This window comes from Pseudopodoces humilis, chromosome 18, assembly GCF_049639895.1.
Source record: "Pseudopodoces humilis isolate 2021_Gansu_Grassland_sample_001 chromosome 18, ASM4963989v1, whole genome shotgun sequence".
In the NCBI taxonomy this organism is placed as follows: domain Eukaryota; kingdom Metazoa; phylum Chordata; class Aves; order Passeriformes; family Paridae; genus Pseudopodoces; species Pseudopodoces humilis.
The window spans coordinates 9,297,117-9,312,331 of record NC_142217.1 but is presented as its reverse complement, the minus strand read 5'-3'; the positions used below and the strand labels follow the sequence as shown (position 1 = coordinate 9,312,331).

General features: G+C 40.8%; 1 protein-coding gene across 3 annotated transcripts in view; it reads left to right on the top strand.

The window, feature by feature from the left end:
* MYH11 (myosin heavy chain 11) overlaps nucleotides 1-15,215 on the top strand; it is a 55,661-nt gene that overhangs the window by 39,563 nt on the left and 883 nt on the right. For all 3 annotated transcript variants that reach the window (XM_088064174.1, XM_005522914.3, XM_005522916.3), the window contains 19 exons: nucleotides 246-452; nucleotides 848-985; nucleotides 1,630-1,753; nucleotides 2,195-2,366; nucleotides 2,960-3,172; nucleotides 3,288-3,432; nucleotides 3,540-3,746; nucleotides 4,573-4,677; nucleotides 4,780-4,932; nucleotides 5,351-5,599; nucleotides 5,846-6,058; nucleotides 6,738-6,950; nucleotides 7,631-7,792; nucleotides 8,537-8,665; nucleotides 9,197-9,285; nucleotides 9,515-9,638; nucleotides 9,813-10,021; nucleotides 10,586-10,694; nucleotides 11,285-11,457. In XM_088064174.1, the coding sequence (XP_087920300.1) occupies nucleotides 246-452; nucleotides 848-985; nucleotides 1,630-1,753; nucleotides 2,195-2,366; nucleotides 2,960-3,172; nucleotides 3,288-3,432; nucleotides 3,540-3,746; nucleotides 4,573-4,677; nucleotides 4,780-4,932; nucleotides 5,351-5,599; nucleotides 5,846-6,058; nucleotides 6,738-6,950; nucleotides 7,631-7,792; nucleotides 8,537-8,665; nucleotides 9,197-9,285; nucleotides 9,515-9,638; nucleotides 9,813-10,021; nucleotides 10,586-10,694; nucleotides 11,285-11,457 (3,134 nt within the window). The remainder of the gene's footprint in view (nucleotides 1-245; nucleotides 453-847; nucleotides 986-1,629; nucleotides 1,754-2,194; nucleotides 2,367-2,959; nucleotides 3,173-3,287; nucleotides 3,433-3,539; nucleotides 3,747-4,572; nucleotides 4,678-4,779; nucleotides 4,933-5,350; nucleotides 5,600-5,845; nucleotides 6,059-6,737; nucleotides 6,951-7,630; nucleotides 7,793-8,536; nucleotides 8,666-9,196; nucleotides 9,286-9,514; nucleotides 9,639-9,812; nucleotides 10,022-10,585; nucleotides 10,695-11,284; nucleotides 11,458-15,215) is intronic.

Sequence of the window (15,215 nt, the reverse complement as noted above, 5' to 3'; positions counted from 1 at the left end):
GCTCTTTTACCATGTCTTGAAGCTGTTATAATAAAGGTGTCTCTCTCCTTTGCGCTCATGATTGTCCTCATAGCAATGGTCCAGAGCAGAAGGTCAGTGCAGACACGCTCCCAGTCACTCCAGTAAAGGCCCAACATCCACACGAGGATGTGTAGTGGAGCTGCCTCCCTGTACCCCAGAAATATCCAGTAAAACTAACAATTTGCACTCCAGGCCTTAACTTGCTCTCCATTCTATTTGTGCAGCTTGTTGAAGAGAAGAACCTCCTGGCAGAGCAGCTTCAGGCAGAAACTGAGCTGTATGCTGAGGCTGAGGAGATGAGAGTCCGTTTAGCAGCTAAGAAACAAGAGCTGGAAGAGATCCTGCATGAGATGGAAGCCAGAATTGAGGAGGAGGAGGAGCGCAGCCAGCAGCTGCAGGCAGAGAAGAAAAAGATGCAACAACAAATGCTGGTAAGGAGGGATAAGTGACTAGTACAGACAATAACTTGGATAACAAGTTATAACAATAACTTGAGACACAACAGAGACTGGAAAACATCAGATCCTAGGACAGTTCTTGCTGCACAACCCTCTGTATGATATATGTCTGTGCTACTGAAGGAAGGACAATCAATTGATGCACTTTCCTCCAGGGTTCTCTTCTTCCTCATCTCAATCCTATTCTCTCTAAAACATTCTTTTAAAAAATCTTTCCTTCTACATTGTAAAGGATTACAGATTGTCTAGTTTAATAAAAGAAACAAAGTTTACAACATACAGTAATAAACATTAAGCATTTCTTAAGAATTATATAAGTAGTATTTTATTTCCAGAATTAATGTTTTGTGGGTTTCTTTTTCCTAAAGGACCTTGAGGAACAGCTGGAAGAAGAAGAGGCTGCAAGGCAGAAACTGCAACTTGAAAAAGTCGCAGCAGATAGCAAGATAAAGAAAATGGAAGATGATATTCTAATAATGGAAGACCAGAATAACAAGCTAAGCAAGGTGAGTGTTCTGGGTCCACTTTCTTACTCTGAAAATAGTGAAAGTTGAGAGAAAATAGTCTCTTCCACTAGAACAACAGGAATGCTCTTGATGGTCTAATTTCATGGACGTAGTTACACCAGGCCATCAGTCCAGCCTGTATCAAATGCATTTCTGATAATTTTTCTGTGCTCATTCAAACTATTCAAAATTGTCTAAAACTATTGCATTTGAGATCTGCATAGCAACAATATCTTCAAGCAAAATATTTACAACAGTCAAGGACAATCAGTGGAAGACATGTCTTCTTGTCCAAGAGCAGACTAAATAATTCTCTTGGTTTTCAACTAATTTCAGCCAAACTTCATGATTAAAACTGGAAGTAAGAATGTCTTCCAGTACTTTTTTAAAAGGGAATGCTCCTGTGAACTGGGCCCTGTACTTAGCAGCCGTCAGAGAGAGCACAAGATTCTAAGAGCAACAGCTTAGAGAACATGGAAGTCATAGACAGTGCTCCATAGCTCATCTGTAACTGAAAAATTGAAATGTATCACCACAATCTCAAGAAATACAGCATAAAAGGACAGTTTTGGTTGGCAAAGAGTTGATTTATGATCATCAATGACAGACATGTTTGCTAACAGAAGTATTTTATTTTTCTTAAGGAAAGAAAACAACTTGAGGAAAGAATAAGTGATCTAACAACAAATCTTGCAGAAGAAGAAGAAAAAGCCAAAAATCTTACAAAGCTCAAGAACAAACATGAATCTATGATTTCTGAACTTGAAGGTAACATGAACAATAGTTTATTCTGGGTTTTGTAGAATTTCTTCTTTTTCCTTGGCACAGAACAAAAAAAACCTAAACAGAATCTTGAGAGAACTTTTTAAAAATCTGTGGGGTATCTCCAAATTTTTTATGCTGAAGACAGTTTGGTGCTAATCACCAAATCCCCATGGTGCCAAACAATAGAAACTTTTTATTTGTTACATTTAAAAGAGTAGAGGGAAAAATGAGAGGAAAAAATGCTTATGTTGTAAGAAAGATAAAGAAATTATTATTTAGGATGGCTAGAAATAAGGTATTGCATGTTGCTCCAAAAACACAGTGACTTGTAGTCAAATGCATGGCCACACTGGAGGCCAGAACCATTTTTTGCCTACGTTTGAGATCAGATTAAGGACTCCTGGCACTACCACAGTCTGGTGACCAAAATCCCTCCTTTTTCAGTGCGGCTGAAGAAGGAAGAGAAGAGCAGACAAGAACTGGACAAAGTTAAGAGGAAGCTGGAAGGGGAGGCAAATGATCTACACGAGCAGATTGCAGAGCTCCAGGCACAAATTGCTGACCTGAAGGCACAACTGGCCAAGAAGGAGGAAGAGCTGCAGGCTGCTCTGGCCAGGTACTCACTCCTGGGTCTGCTCATGGTGGAAAGCCCAGGCTGGAACATATCTTGTCCCTTCCCAGACACTGAGAACCTCCAGCCATGAATCTCATCTCTCAGTTCATCCCTTCCATGTGATTCTCCATTTTCCAAATGTCCTTTTGTGAAAAATAATTACGCTATTACTTGTCCATAGACAAATAATCTATTTTATTAAATTCCCTCCAGGTACCAATGAAAATTCCTCTTCCCATAGGCAAAGGCAGTCTTGTCAAGTATGATGAAATGTAATAATCATAGGCAACAGGGAAAAATTAATTCAGAGTCTGACCTGAGATTCCACTCCAGAATCTCAGTGGATTTTCTGTATGAATTTTAGAGGGAAAACTCTCAAAACTCAACCAAAACTTGCTGAATCAACTAATCAGGATCTCCAGACATTGCATCCAGCTAAAGTACAGCTGTTTGATCTTTTTTGCATCAGTCTTCCCTTTCTTTGGCACTTTCCTGCACAGAACTTATAAATCTTTAGTGTATACTGACTTCCTCAAAGTGCAATCATTATTACTTTTTTTTAATTTCTAAAATGAAACGCTCTTTTTTTCAAAAAGGCTTGAAGATGAAACTACTCAGAAGAACAACGCCCTCAAGAAGATCCGAGAATTGGAATCTGTAATTTCTGATCTCCAGGAAGACTTGGAGTCTGAAAAAGCTGCAAGAAACAAAGCAGAGAAGCAGAAGAGAGACCTCGGGGAAGAGCTGGAGGCTCTCAAGACAGAGCTGGAAGATACTTTGGATACCACAGCCACCCAGCAGGAGCTCAGGTATGGAGATGGAGCACAAGGGGAATGTCACCAAGCTCAGTACAGCACTGCCCACTGGCATTGCAGTGGGGCTGGAGTGCTCCTTGCTGCTCCACTGACGTGTGTCACCTTGCAGAGCAAAGCGTGAGCAGGAGGTCACAGTGCTCAAGAGAGCTCTGGAGGAGGAGACTCGAACTCATGAAGCCCAGGTCCAGGAGATGAGGCAAAAGCACACTCAGGCTGTGGAAGAGCTCACAGAGCAGCTGGAACAATTTAAACGGGTAAACAGAAATCCACCTCATTGAAAACTGGATAAATAATAATAAAAACTAGATAACACCATTTCCTCCTATAAATCACCTTTATTCATTTCTTCACATGCTTGTAGGCTAAAGCAAACTTGGATAAGACCAAACAGTCACTGGAAAAAGACAATGCTGATCTGGCTAATGAAGTCAGGAGCCTGAATCAGGCCAAACAAGATGTGGAGCATAAGAAGAAGAAGCTGGAAGTACAGCTGCAGGATTTACAGTCCAAATACACTGAGGGAGAGCGTGTTCGGACAGAACTCAATGAAAAAGTCCATAAATTACAGGTAGGAAGGAGTTTGATGCTTTGCTGTGACACCATGGGACTGGGAAGTCCAGTTTATACTGTTCTGTGAGGGTGTATCTGGAGGAATTATGGCCCTGCAGCCAAAACACTCATTTTTTGTCATCTTAAACTCCTACCTCAATTATCACCCAATTAATCAACTATAACCACTCCATCTCATGGAACTGGGACCTTTTAGTCTCACTACCCCTCTGTACATGTTGCAGTCTGAAATGCCATCACTGATTCAGTGACCATGATTCAGATCTGGCAGTTTCTTTCTGTTTGTTCATTTTTGGGTGGTGGGGATGACTGACAGGTATGTGGCTTTTGGAAATGCATTAGACAGCTATTAAACACACATGCTCAGAAAAGATGACAATGGAAGGAGAATGCTCACTTATCTACAGTTTAAGAAATACCTAAAGGTAATTTTAAATGGTTCTTTGGTAGATATTCAATGTCCAGATATACTAACCAAGCTTACAGTTACATATTGTTCATAGCTGCAATAAGCTTTGCTTTATTATTTTAAGCTGGTGGATAAATAAAAAAATATAATCAAATGCATGAACTTCTGTCAAACTTGGGAAGAGGAAGGAAAATCCATCAAAAATCCCCATTCTCCTTTGCAATTCATTGCAGGGAAAATACTATTATTGCTTTATGAATATGACTAGGTTTTGATATAGAGTAATAAATACTGTGGTAAACTAGATAAAAATGGCATTAGATAAGATTTCAGACAAATCCAAGGAAACTAAAGTTTAAGGGAGATTTTGAAGGTTTGCAAAATAACTGAGTTTATTCTCTGTGACTTCTCACAGGTGGAGGTTGAAAATGTCACCGGTTTGCTCAATGAAGCAGAAAGCAAAAATATCAAATTGACCAAAGATGTTGCAACCTTAGGATCTCAGCTACAGGATACGCAGGTAAACTTGCATCCAAGATCAGCTCACCTACAATATTCATAAAATACACAATAAAAGGACCTAAACTAATGACTGTCTTGCCAAATGATGTGGTGACTGTAGGAGCTGCTTCAGGAAGAAACGCGGCAGAAGTTGAACGTGTCCACCAAGCTCCGCCAGTTGGAGGATGAAAAGAACAGCTTGCAGGAGCAGCTGGATGAAGAAGTAGAAGCAAAACAAAATCTGGAGAGACATATTTCAACACTGACAATACAGGTATCAGTGCCATAGTTAAATCATTAGCTCCATCACTGTGTTGGCAATTCCAGAGGATCTGTGGAATTATCCTGGCACAGCACATGGACCTTCAGGGAATTTCTGCTGTTAGCCCAGATGGCACCAGCAGTGCTCCACAATGGAGGCAGCAGTCTCCCTGTCCCTTAAAGTGCCACCCCTAGGATAGATACAAGTGCAAGGGAGCTCCACACACAGTCCTGCACACAAGGCCTGTATGTGCATCCTAGGTCTGTGCCCTGCGTCATTTTATGACGGCTGGGTGATGGGTAACTATAGCTTCACACAGGTCAAACTAGGAAAGCTCCAGGTCTTAGCTGTCTCCTGGCCAAGTTTTTGTCTCTCTGCCAGGTTTTGTTGTCACAGCTACAAAGATTTGTCCTCTGAATTCAAATTTCAGCTCTCTGACTCTAAGAAGAAGATACAGGAATTTACCACCACAGTAGAATTCATGGAAGAAGGCAAAAAGAAACTTCAGAAGGAAATTGAAAGTCTCACACAACAGTTTGAAGAAAAGGCTGCTTCTTATGACAAACTGGAAAAAACCAAGAACAGACTCCAGCAGGAGCTGGATGACCTAGTGGTGGACTTAGACAACCAGCGTCAGCTGGTCTCCAACCTGGAGAAGAAACAGAAGAAGTTTGATCAGGTATGGATTTTAGATTCTCCCTTGCTGTGTTATCGCCTGTCTGGAACTCACAGAGTGTCCACTGGGACGAGGGGACAAAAAAATTAACTAAAGTTTAATTATACAGGAAGTGTTAATTTTGTATTTATATGCCTTTATCAAAAGCAGAGATTCTTTGTCCGTAACAACTGACTCTTGTCAGTTGTCAGCTGCAGTAGAAAATCCCTGTTACTCATGACCTCCTCTACTGACACTACCTTTTTACAGATGCTAGCTGAAGAGAAGAACATCTCCTCAAAATATGCAGATGAAAGGGACAGAGCAGAAGCTGAAGCTAGAGAAAAGGAAACAAAGGCTCTGTCATTGGCTCGAGCACTTGAAGAGGCTTTGGAAGCCAAAGAAGAACTGGAGAGAACAAACAAAATGTTGAAAGCTGAAATGGAAGATCTTGTTAGCTCCAAAGATGATGTTGGAAAGAATGTAAGTTTTGGCCTAAGAACAATCTAAACAACAATAACTTAAAATAGCAGCTAAAAAAAGAGATCATTGTTTTCAGTGTGGGAAATTCTCTGCAGCACACAAATCCATTCAGCAAGATCAGATATTTCATACAAAATTCAAAGGTTATTCCATTTGTGTCCAAACTTGCAAGGGACTTGGCAAAGTAACTGTAGGCTATGTTTATTTTTAACATAACTTCAAGCATGAAGAAGATTCTAATTGATTTCTAAATAATGTACTAGTTTATTACACTTCTTTGAAATTGTAAACTCTGCAAATCTTATTTTATTAGTTATATTTGATTTTGCTACCTGCCTTAAATTTACTTAAGTAACTGCAGCAAATTTCCACTTCTGCTTTGCCAATCACTTCTTTTATTACAGGGATATGGTTATATTACTTCTAATACCAAATAAATTAAATTATGATATTTGACTAGATTAAAAAGAGAAGATTGGGATAAAGAGAATCTCGTTATTTTAAGACAGTTTTGCAAGTGTAGAAAGTAAAGTTAATTTAGCATTTTCAGTGTAAGTTAGTGTATTCATTGTCCACACCTGATAGTTTCTAATGTGGCCTATACTGCAGGTATACTGTATATAACTGTAATTATTCTTATTTCTCATAACAAGTATATTAAATTCCCATTGTTTGAAAGGTCCATGAATTGGAGAAGTCTAAACGGACCCTTGAACAGCAAGTAGAGGAGATGAAGACACAATTAGAAGAGCTAGAGGATGAGCTACAGGCTGCAGAAGATGCCAAACTCAGGCTGGAAGTTAATATGCAGGCCCTGAAAGGCCAGTTTGAAAGAGATTTACAAGCCAGAGATGAACAGAATGAGGAGAAGAAAAGACAACTCCTCAGACAGGTACCATTCCCTGCCACTGCCTTTGCAAATACCTAACCAAGCCAGCTGAAAGCCCCCAGCCTAATGCCAGTATTAAAGCACCTCACTAACTATAATGAAAAAAGAAGCATTACATTGCCTTGTACTTGGTGATTTTAAAAAAAAAACAACAACAAAAAAGGAGACAGAAAAAGGGTTATTGCATTGAAAAAAGCAGGGGGGGTTCCCTGCTTCAGTAGCAGATGCACAGTTACCAACAAATGCAGCTACTTAACCAATATAGTACAAAACTTGTGAATTGTTGTTTCTGACATAGTCAGGACCACCTTCCCTGTATTCTCAGTGCAAGTGAAAAAAGACATCTTCTAATATATCTGTCTTCCTGGGGTACACTGACTGCATACAAAAGCACTGGAGATGAAAACAGGATAAAACTTATTTGTAAAGAAGTGTTGTGACAGCAAGGACAACTGCTGTAGTCATCATCTTGTAACACACGTATTTCCATGAATACAGAACCCAAATTGCTGAGTCCTTTCAGAAACCTTTAATTTGGGGACAAAATGGAAATGTGTTTTAACTGCCAGTGAAATCACAGTTAACAGAGATCTGGGGTCTGTATGCCCTATCCAGACATACACAGAGTGTTCAAGAGTGCTGAAGGACTTTCCTAAACTGAACTTGTTTTCCTTAATGATCAGCTCCATGAATATGAAACGGAACTGGAAGATGAGCGGAAGCAGCGAGCCCTGGCAGCTGCTGCCAAAAAGAAGCTGGAGATGGATGTCAAAGACCTGGAGAGCCAGGCTGACTCTGCTAACAAAGGTCGGGAAGAAGCCATCAAACAACTTCGCAAATTACAGGTATGTAACCCCAGAAATACAGTTTTTCCCACTGCTGTTTCGTATGCAGCCACAATACAAAAGTTAGGTGATATTTGTGAACCCATGTGATGCCCATTGCAGATAACTGGTCAGAGGGGGAATTTTAACTAGACTGCCACATTCAAATATCAGTATTTGAATGCTCAGTTTGAATGACAGTGGAAAAAATTCACAGGGCACATTATTAAAATCTTAAATTTCATAATGGTAGAGAGCTTCTCTAGCCAACACTCATCTGCTACTGACTTATCCACATGGACAAAAACAAAGATTGACATGAAGAGAAAGGATAAGATAAAAATCTATTCAGAGCATAAATCTGGGTTCTAACACTTGACTCAAGAGCATAAAAGACTGTTCAGAAATCAGATTGTCTCTGAATTAGCATGTTCCTGTTTATACTTTAAATCTCCATATCAACTGTTCTGTCACATGCTAACAACTAAACAACAAAAATTTTCTTAATCAGAAAGATTAGGACTGTACATGAACTCCAATATTCAGAGGACATGCGAACAATAGGCATTACAAAAGATGCAGTGTTCAAGTGGAAGCACTGCCCTCCTTGGAATAGCATTTCATATCTTTCCAACATGTGCTACCAAATCTCTGTAGAAAATATAACTTCAGCAGCATTATGACAATGTAAATGTGTTTGTGTTCTGTTCCGTCCACATTTCTTTTGACTGGAATTGTAACAAATTTGTTATTCTTTTCAATAAGGCCCAGATGAAGGACTACCAAAGAGAGCTGGACGATGCACGGGCTGCCAGAGAAGAAATATTTGCTACAGCCAGAGAAAATGAGAAGAAAGCAAAGAGTCTGGAAGCAGAACTCATGCAGCTTCAGGAGGTAAAGTAGGAAACCTACAACAGAATGAAGGAGATTACACATGGCCTTCAGTAGCAAAACAGAACTGCAGTGAAATAATCTAACAGCTCTTGGGGACTGGACTTGTAACAAGTTCCATGTGCTCCACACACTCCACTAAAGCTGTTGGATCTCCATCTGAGCACAGTCAGACTGAGCTGGAAAAAATCACCTTGGAAAAAGGTACAGATGGCCAGCCTTAAAGGGAAATGAACTGTATGATCCAACACAAATTGTTTTCAATAGCAATAAATTCTTGAGTGCTTAGTGCTATTATTCCTACCTGTATTAAATCTTGTGACCAAAACAAATAAAATAGAAACCCTCTGACAGGCTGGATAAAGTATATTTCATTGTACTTCCCTAGGGTTTATGACATGACAAGAATTTATTCTGTTAACAAGACAGCCCATCTCATACCAGCTTTAGAAAATTTACAGTCCTCTGAATCATGCTATAACTATTTGAACATTTACTCATTTCTTCACTATGCTGCTTCTTACATTTCTCTAGGACCTGGCTGCTGCAGAAAGAGCTCGCAAACAAGCAGACCAAGAGAAAGAAGAGATGGCAGAGGAACTTGCAAGCGCTGCCTCTGGAAGGTAGGAATACACCAAATTACCCACAAGGCTCTAAACGTGCTGCTAATGCTGCCAAGAGCAGTTTTGTTCCGTTCCCAACAGCCATCTGGTCTTGACAAGACAACATGCACACATATGACTACTTCCACTGAAATATCTTGTTCTCCTTCTGCATTACTGGCAGCTCATAATACAACCATAACAAATGGTCAGAACCATAACTACTCGCTTTTTAAATTTAAATTCCCAGGACAAGCCTTCAGGATGAGAAACGGCGCCTGGAGGCAAGAATTGCCCAGCTGGAGGAAGAGCTGGAAGAGGAGCAAAGCAACATAGAGGCAATGGGTGACCGCATGAGGAAAGCAGTACAGCAGGTACAGCTCACTCCAGCACATGGCACTTTCTGTTTGCGTTCCAGCAAAAGCTTCTTGTGGTTCTGGAATATCTGGGGGATTGCCATCCCAAATTGCCACCTGTCATTTGTCTGAAAGCATGCAACACTTCTGAGAGCATGCAACACTTGTGACAGCACCCTTCCCACCTTGCAGGCAGAGCAGCTGAACAATGAGCTGGCAACAGAGCGCTCAACTGCACAGAAGAACGAAAATGCACGGCAGCAACTGGAGAGGCAGAACAAGGAACTAAAGAGTAAGCTGCAGGAGATGGAGGGAGCTGTGAAGAACAAATTCAAAGCCACAATTGCTGCTCTGGAGGCCAAAATTGCTTCTCTCGAAGAGCAATTGGAACAGGAAGCCAGGTATGGGTGTCCAGAGGGCACAGCTGTCCATTTATTGTTCCAGTTAATGACACACAAAATACGCAAAAACAAGCAGGATTTGTGTCATCAGGCTCTCAGTGCCACTGAACTTGGTCAAATCTCTTTCCCACTTAACATTTTTGAGACATATGGCAAGTACCTGGAGATGGTACAGCTTCTGATTAAGATCCATTTTATTGCTAAAAAGTTCCACTGGTACTATAGGCAAGGATCTGCCCCCCCACATTTTAGACTGACTGCCCTATGACTCTGCCAGGTTAATTGCCATAACACATTGTGCCACTTGTTAGATTATTCCTTGGGGAAATCACCTTGTGTTTCAGAACACATCCCCAGGAGCACCTCAAGCATACAGCAGAGACATATATTTGGTATTGTTTTGATCAGAAGAACATGCCTTAAAGTTTTCCTTAGAATTCACCTGTTAAATTCAGTAAGACCTTTAACACAGAGGTCCTTGGTGCCAGTTGCATGAGCCACAAGCCCAAGGCAGATGGAGAGTACAGAGCTCCCACATCACCAAGAGCTGCCCTGTCATTGCAGAGAGAAGCAGGCAGCAGCCAAGACACTGCGCCAGAAGGACAAGAAGCTGAAGGATGCACTGCTGCAGGTGGAGGATGAGAGGAAGCAAGCAGAGCAGTACAAAGATCAGGTAAAGACTGTGTCATAAAGGTCTTAGTTGAAGGCACAGGAATTTTTAGGTTTTGCCCTAAGAAAGGAAGACTCCATGTTGTGCCTCAAGCAAATGCCCTAGAAAGCAGACTGAATGCTTGGATTCTATGCTGGGAGAGCCATACAGATCATTACTAAAAGATGGGACAATATAATTCTTCCGTGCTATATCAAGTGCCAAAGCACAAGTCCTTGTTAATCAGCCACATGCAACAGTCTGACTGCACAGCAATATACAGGACTGCACAACACCCTTGGTGCTATATGAATAGAGATGCTGAACATATTTTACATTAAAATTTTAGCTTTATCTAATGCAAATCCATCTGCAAGCCCAAAAAGCAGAGGTAGGACTATGCAGCAAAAGAAACAACGAGGTTGTGTCTGAATACAGTAGCTATCAGCAAAATGAACACCACAAAGCAAAGTTATTTTCAGGCTATAAGCTTCAGTCTTTTATTTGGGCCATGTTTCAGAATAACTCTCAATAGAAGCATGAAATTAAAATGAGGAATGTAAAGCTTTTAGATCCATTTTAAATTAAAGCATTACTCTGAAATCTCCCTTTAGGCCGAGAAAGGCAACACACGGCTCAAGCAGCTGAAAAGGCAGCTGGAGGAGGCTGAGGAAGAGTCCCAGCGCATCAACGCCAACCGCAGGAAGCTGCAGAGGGAGCTGGATGAAGCTACTGAGAGCAATGAAGCCCTGGGCCGTGAGGTTGCAGCACTAAAAAGCAAGCTCAGGTAGAGTACCCTTGTTTGGGACAGCCCTTCCCACTCACTGACAGCCTTGAAATTTAGAGCTGAACTACAAAAATGGAAAAAAATCTGTCAGGTGAAGAGCAGACACTGAAAATGCTGCGAAGTTTCTCACTCCTTGTGTTAGCTTGGCACTCAGAACAAAAGGCCGAAGTCAGGAGTGAAGTGCATTTCATAGACTGCAGCAGCCTCAGGATTTCAGCTGGGATCAACTGTGATAACATAGCACAGGCCTTACTCTTCTCTAATCAAAATCCTTTTGGCTTGAATTGGAACAGAATTAGGCTTGGTTGCTTTTGAAAACACCCCTTATAATAATGGCTGTATCTATTTGTACAGAAGCAGTCACAAAAGTGTAGAAATGCTTGTGCTTTTCACACTTTCACACATGCACAACTCACACATAATGACTGTGAACAGTCTTGGACACCACAGGCAGTAAAAAGCAAAGCACATTAAATTATTTTTGTTTCAAAGTCTCTCTGGACTTCCCCACTATGGGATTCAGTGTCATCAGACCAAGGAAAAGATTAAAACGTCCCTTTGCATTTTCTTGTTAAAACTGCATGGGAAAAAAGATAAAGCTGTGATCAGTCAGCTATATCCCTGAGTTCTGCACTCACTGGGTTTGAAAACATGAGTTCACTGAAATAAAGAGGCTGACTTGAGATATAAAGAAATTGTTCTACCTGCATCACTATACCATAAAATTTTGCCTTCTGTGTAAGACCAGCAGTACGTTAGATGAAAAAAAAGCACCTGTCTACTTGTGTTGTCAAAGTAGTTTGCCAGAGTATTTACCAGTAACATGCTTCAGTGTTACTGGATGTGGATTCCCTTCAAAGTGAAGAGTTACAGATGTAGCAGCCTTTTCCATTAGCACCACCTTGGGTAGTTACATGCTCCTGGCTGCTTTATGAAGCAGTGGCTGTGTCCAGCCCTTTTACATAGAACACCATACAGCTCATTTTTGTTTTATCTAAATGTAATGTAATTGGCTGTAATGTACTTTGTTTAATTATTTAAAAGTAATTACCTACCTCTGATCATGACCATGTGCCTAGTATAACTGCCCAGGACTCTTTATCTCTGTTTCAGAGGGACACAGGAACCTTCGCATGACTAAGCAGGTACCATGCCTTCAACTTTGCAGCTAGCTTGTATTGCACAAATTTCCATTTTCTTTGGCCCTGGTTAAAATTATGTGAGGTTTCTGCAAACTGTGAAGGCTTGGATATCTTGGCATTAATGTTTTATCAAAAAAGACAAATATTACAATAATCTAGCTACCATCAGCTGTTCATCAGTGATACATCTTTCTTACAAGTAGGTTATGTACTGACGTAGACTTACCAACGTTGCATTCTCACAAGCTCTACCAACAGAGTACCTAAGCAAGTACTCTGATTTTTTTTGCATGAATTTTTTTTTTGCACATCATCTTTGTGCACTGCCATGAAGAGTTATTTTTTTTAAATAAAATACACCATTGATTAGTAAAATGGATTAAAAGGACTAATGAATATGGAGTGTCACAGCATGTCAGAAATCCACAATATTTCTTGTACCCACTGTAATGCTGACCTAAGGTAAGAGCCCTTCTAATTCACCTGAGGTTTGGGAAGACCTTACTTGCATGTGATTTATCACACACCACACAATCACAGACAAAAGAGAAAGTCTTGTCTTTCATTACATAGCACTCTGTGCCTGTATTGCTTACAAAGAGTTATTACTGAGGCTTTTAGAGCTATTTTACAGACATTACATTGCTTGTTTACTGTATTAAAACATGGAGCACGGACACAGACATTAAAGCTGACACTGTAACCTAGCACAGCATTATGTTGTATTTATTAGCACATTCTCTGGAGATAGGAATAATACCTGCACTGCAAAAATTAAAGAGCTATTGCCTTGTAATATTTGTATATTTTCTATTTTACATATGCTGGATTTTGCTGTGAATACACAAATATTTAAAGATGATGTCTTGTCCTTGCATGTGCCTTTTAGTCAGCCTAATATTTCCAGTCAGACTGTTACTCAAGCACCACTCCAGTAGCACTTGTCCAAAGGCAGATTAAATACAGAGGTGCTAAATACACTGGTGCTGAGGCTTGTCCCAGATACACACATTATTCTAAAGGTACTAATACCAATGACCACATGAATATTATCAAACACATAAACTTCTTTAAGAGGAACAGATATAAACAATAGGTTTTTATCCACAGGGCAAATACCAGTTTAAAGAACTAGTAAGTTATGCATATTGCAACAGTTTAATAAGTAGTAAGTGAGTTCACTTTGCAGCCAAAACTGTAGTGCAGAGTTTGGTGAGATTCTTGCTGTTGTTCCCTCCAGTCCCACGTTCTCTTACAGCACTTGAGTGAATTACTGCAGCACAAATGGCTCATGAGTAACCGAGTGCACACAGCACAAGTGCAAGAGGGTGGAGAGCTCCTCCTTTATTAACAAGAATTAATAAACTTATTAACCTAATTAGAACTTATTTGCTAAATAATAACAAACACCTGCTGCCATAAAAAAAGAGATCCTGCTGTTAGGACACACCAGGACAGAAATAACACTCCCCTGTGTTCAATATATGCCACCAGCACCAGAACAACCTAGGTTAATTATCAGCAGAACTTACATGAAGCTTTCTTAGCTAGCTAATTGCCCACTCACACTGAAGTTTAAGAGGAGAATTGTGGACTACATGTCACATTTCCATCTTGGAAATGCAGATTCATGCCTCTGAACTAAGTTAGTCCAGCCAATGTTCCTACCCTCTTCCCTCATATGGAAGACTGAACTTTAGACTTGAATAGCTGCTTCAGAGAGGGCACTGGCTTAAGTCTTTTGCAAGGACAAGACGAGCCTTTAAATATTTATGCATGATTGCTGCACCCAAAAGTGCAGTCCTGGATCTATTTAACACCAAATTAGTATTTTTGGCACCATATCCAGTGATCATGAATTTATTTAATTGCTTATATCTGTGGTCTCAAGCCTTTACAAAGGTTTGCTTAATGAGGGGCAAGTGAGAGGCCATGTCACAAAAGTGAAATAAATGCTTTATAGCACATTAGCAATGGAGGCCATGGGACAAACCCATTGTCTGTCTCACTTGCTCACACCTCCCCAAAAATTAACCTTGAGGACCAAAGTGTCCCTGCCCTGGGATGTGCCTATGAAATATATGGGGATGGGAGGGAGATGGGAGAGGAAAAGGGGATAAAGTGGGAAAAGCATTTCCTGTAGGACACTTGCACTGCTAAGCATCAGTCCCTGGGTTACAACACCTCCAAAGCAATGACTGTTTCCTCTCCCTGCTGGGAAAGAGCTTGGAGTTACCTGGAGACCCTGGGTGTCACACCTGTCACAGCACCTGCAGTGCTCTGACCAGCACAGCCTGTGAAGAGGAACTGCAGGCTCAGAAATGTCTGCTGCCATCCAGCAGAGCGCAGGGGCTCGTGGCCCTTCAGGAACTGCACAAGTTCTGTACAAAATGCTGTCTCTGCTTGTTCCTCCAGAGGGACAGGAGGGACACTCCTCTGCTGTGGTGTATGAGCTGTCCCTTTTCCCACTCCTTTCAAGTACCTTCTGTTGCAGTTCCCACAGGGGAAAACATGAAGTGAGGGGAAGAGTGGGGGTGATTTGGGGCTGATGAGGCTGTTTAGAGGAGGACAAGGACACAAGAACAGGAAACCCATCTCATTTCCAAGTGATTGGGA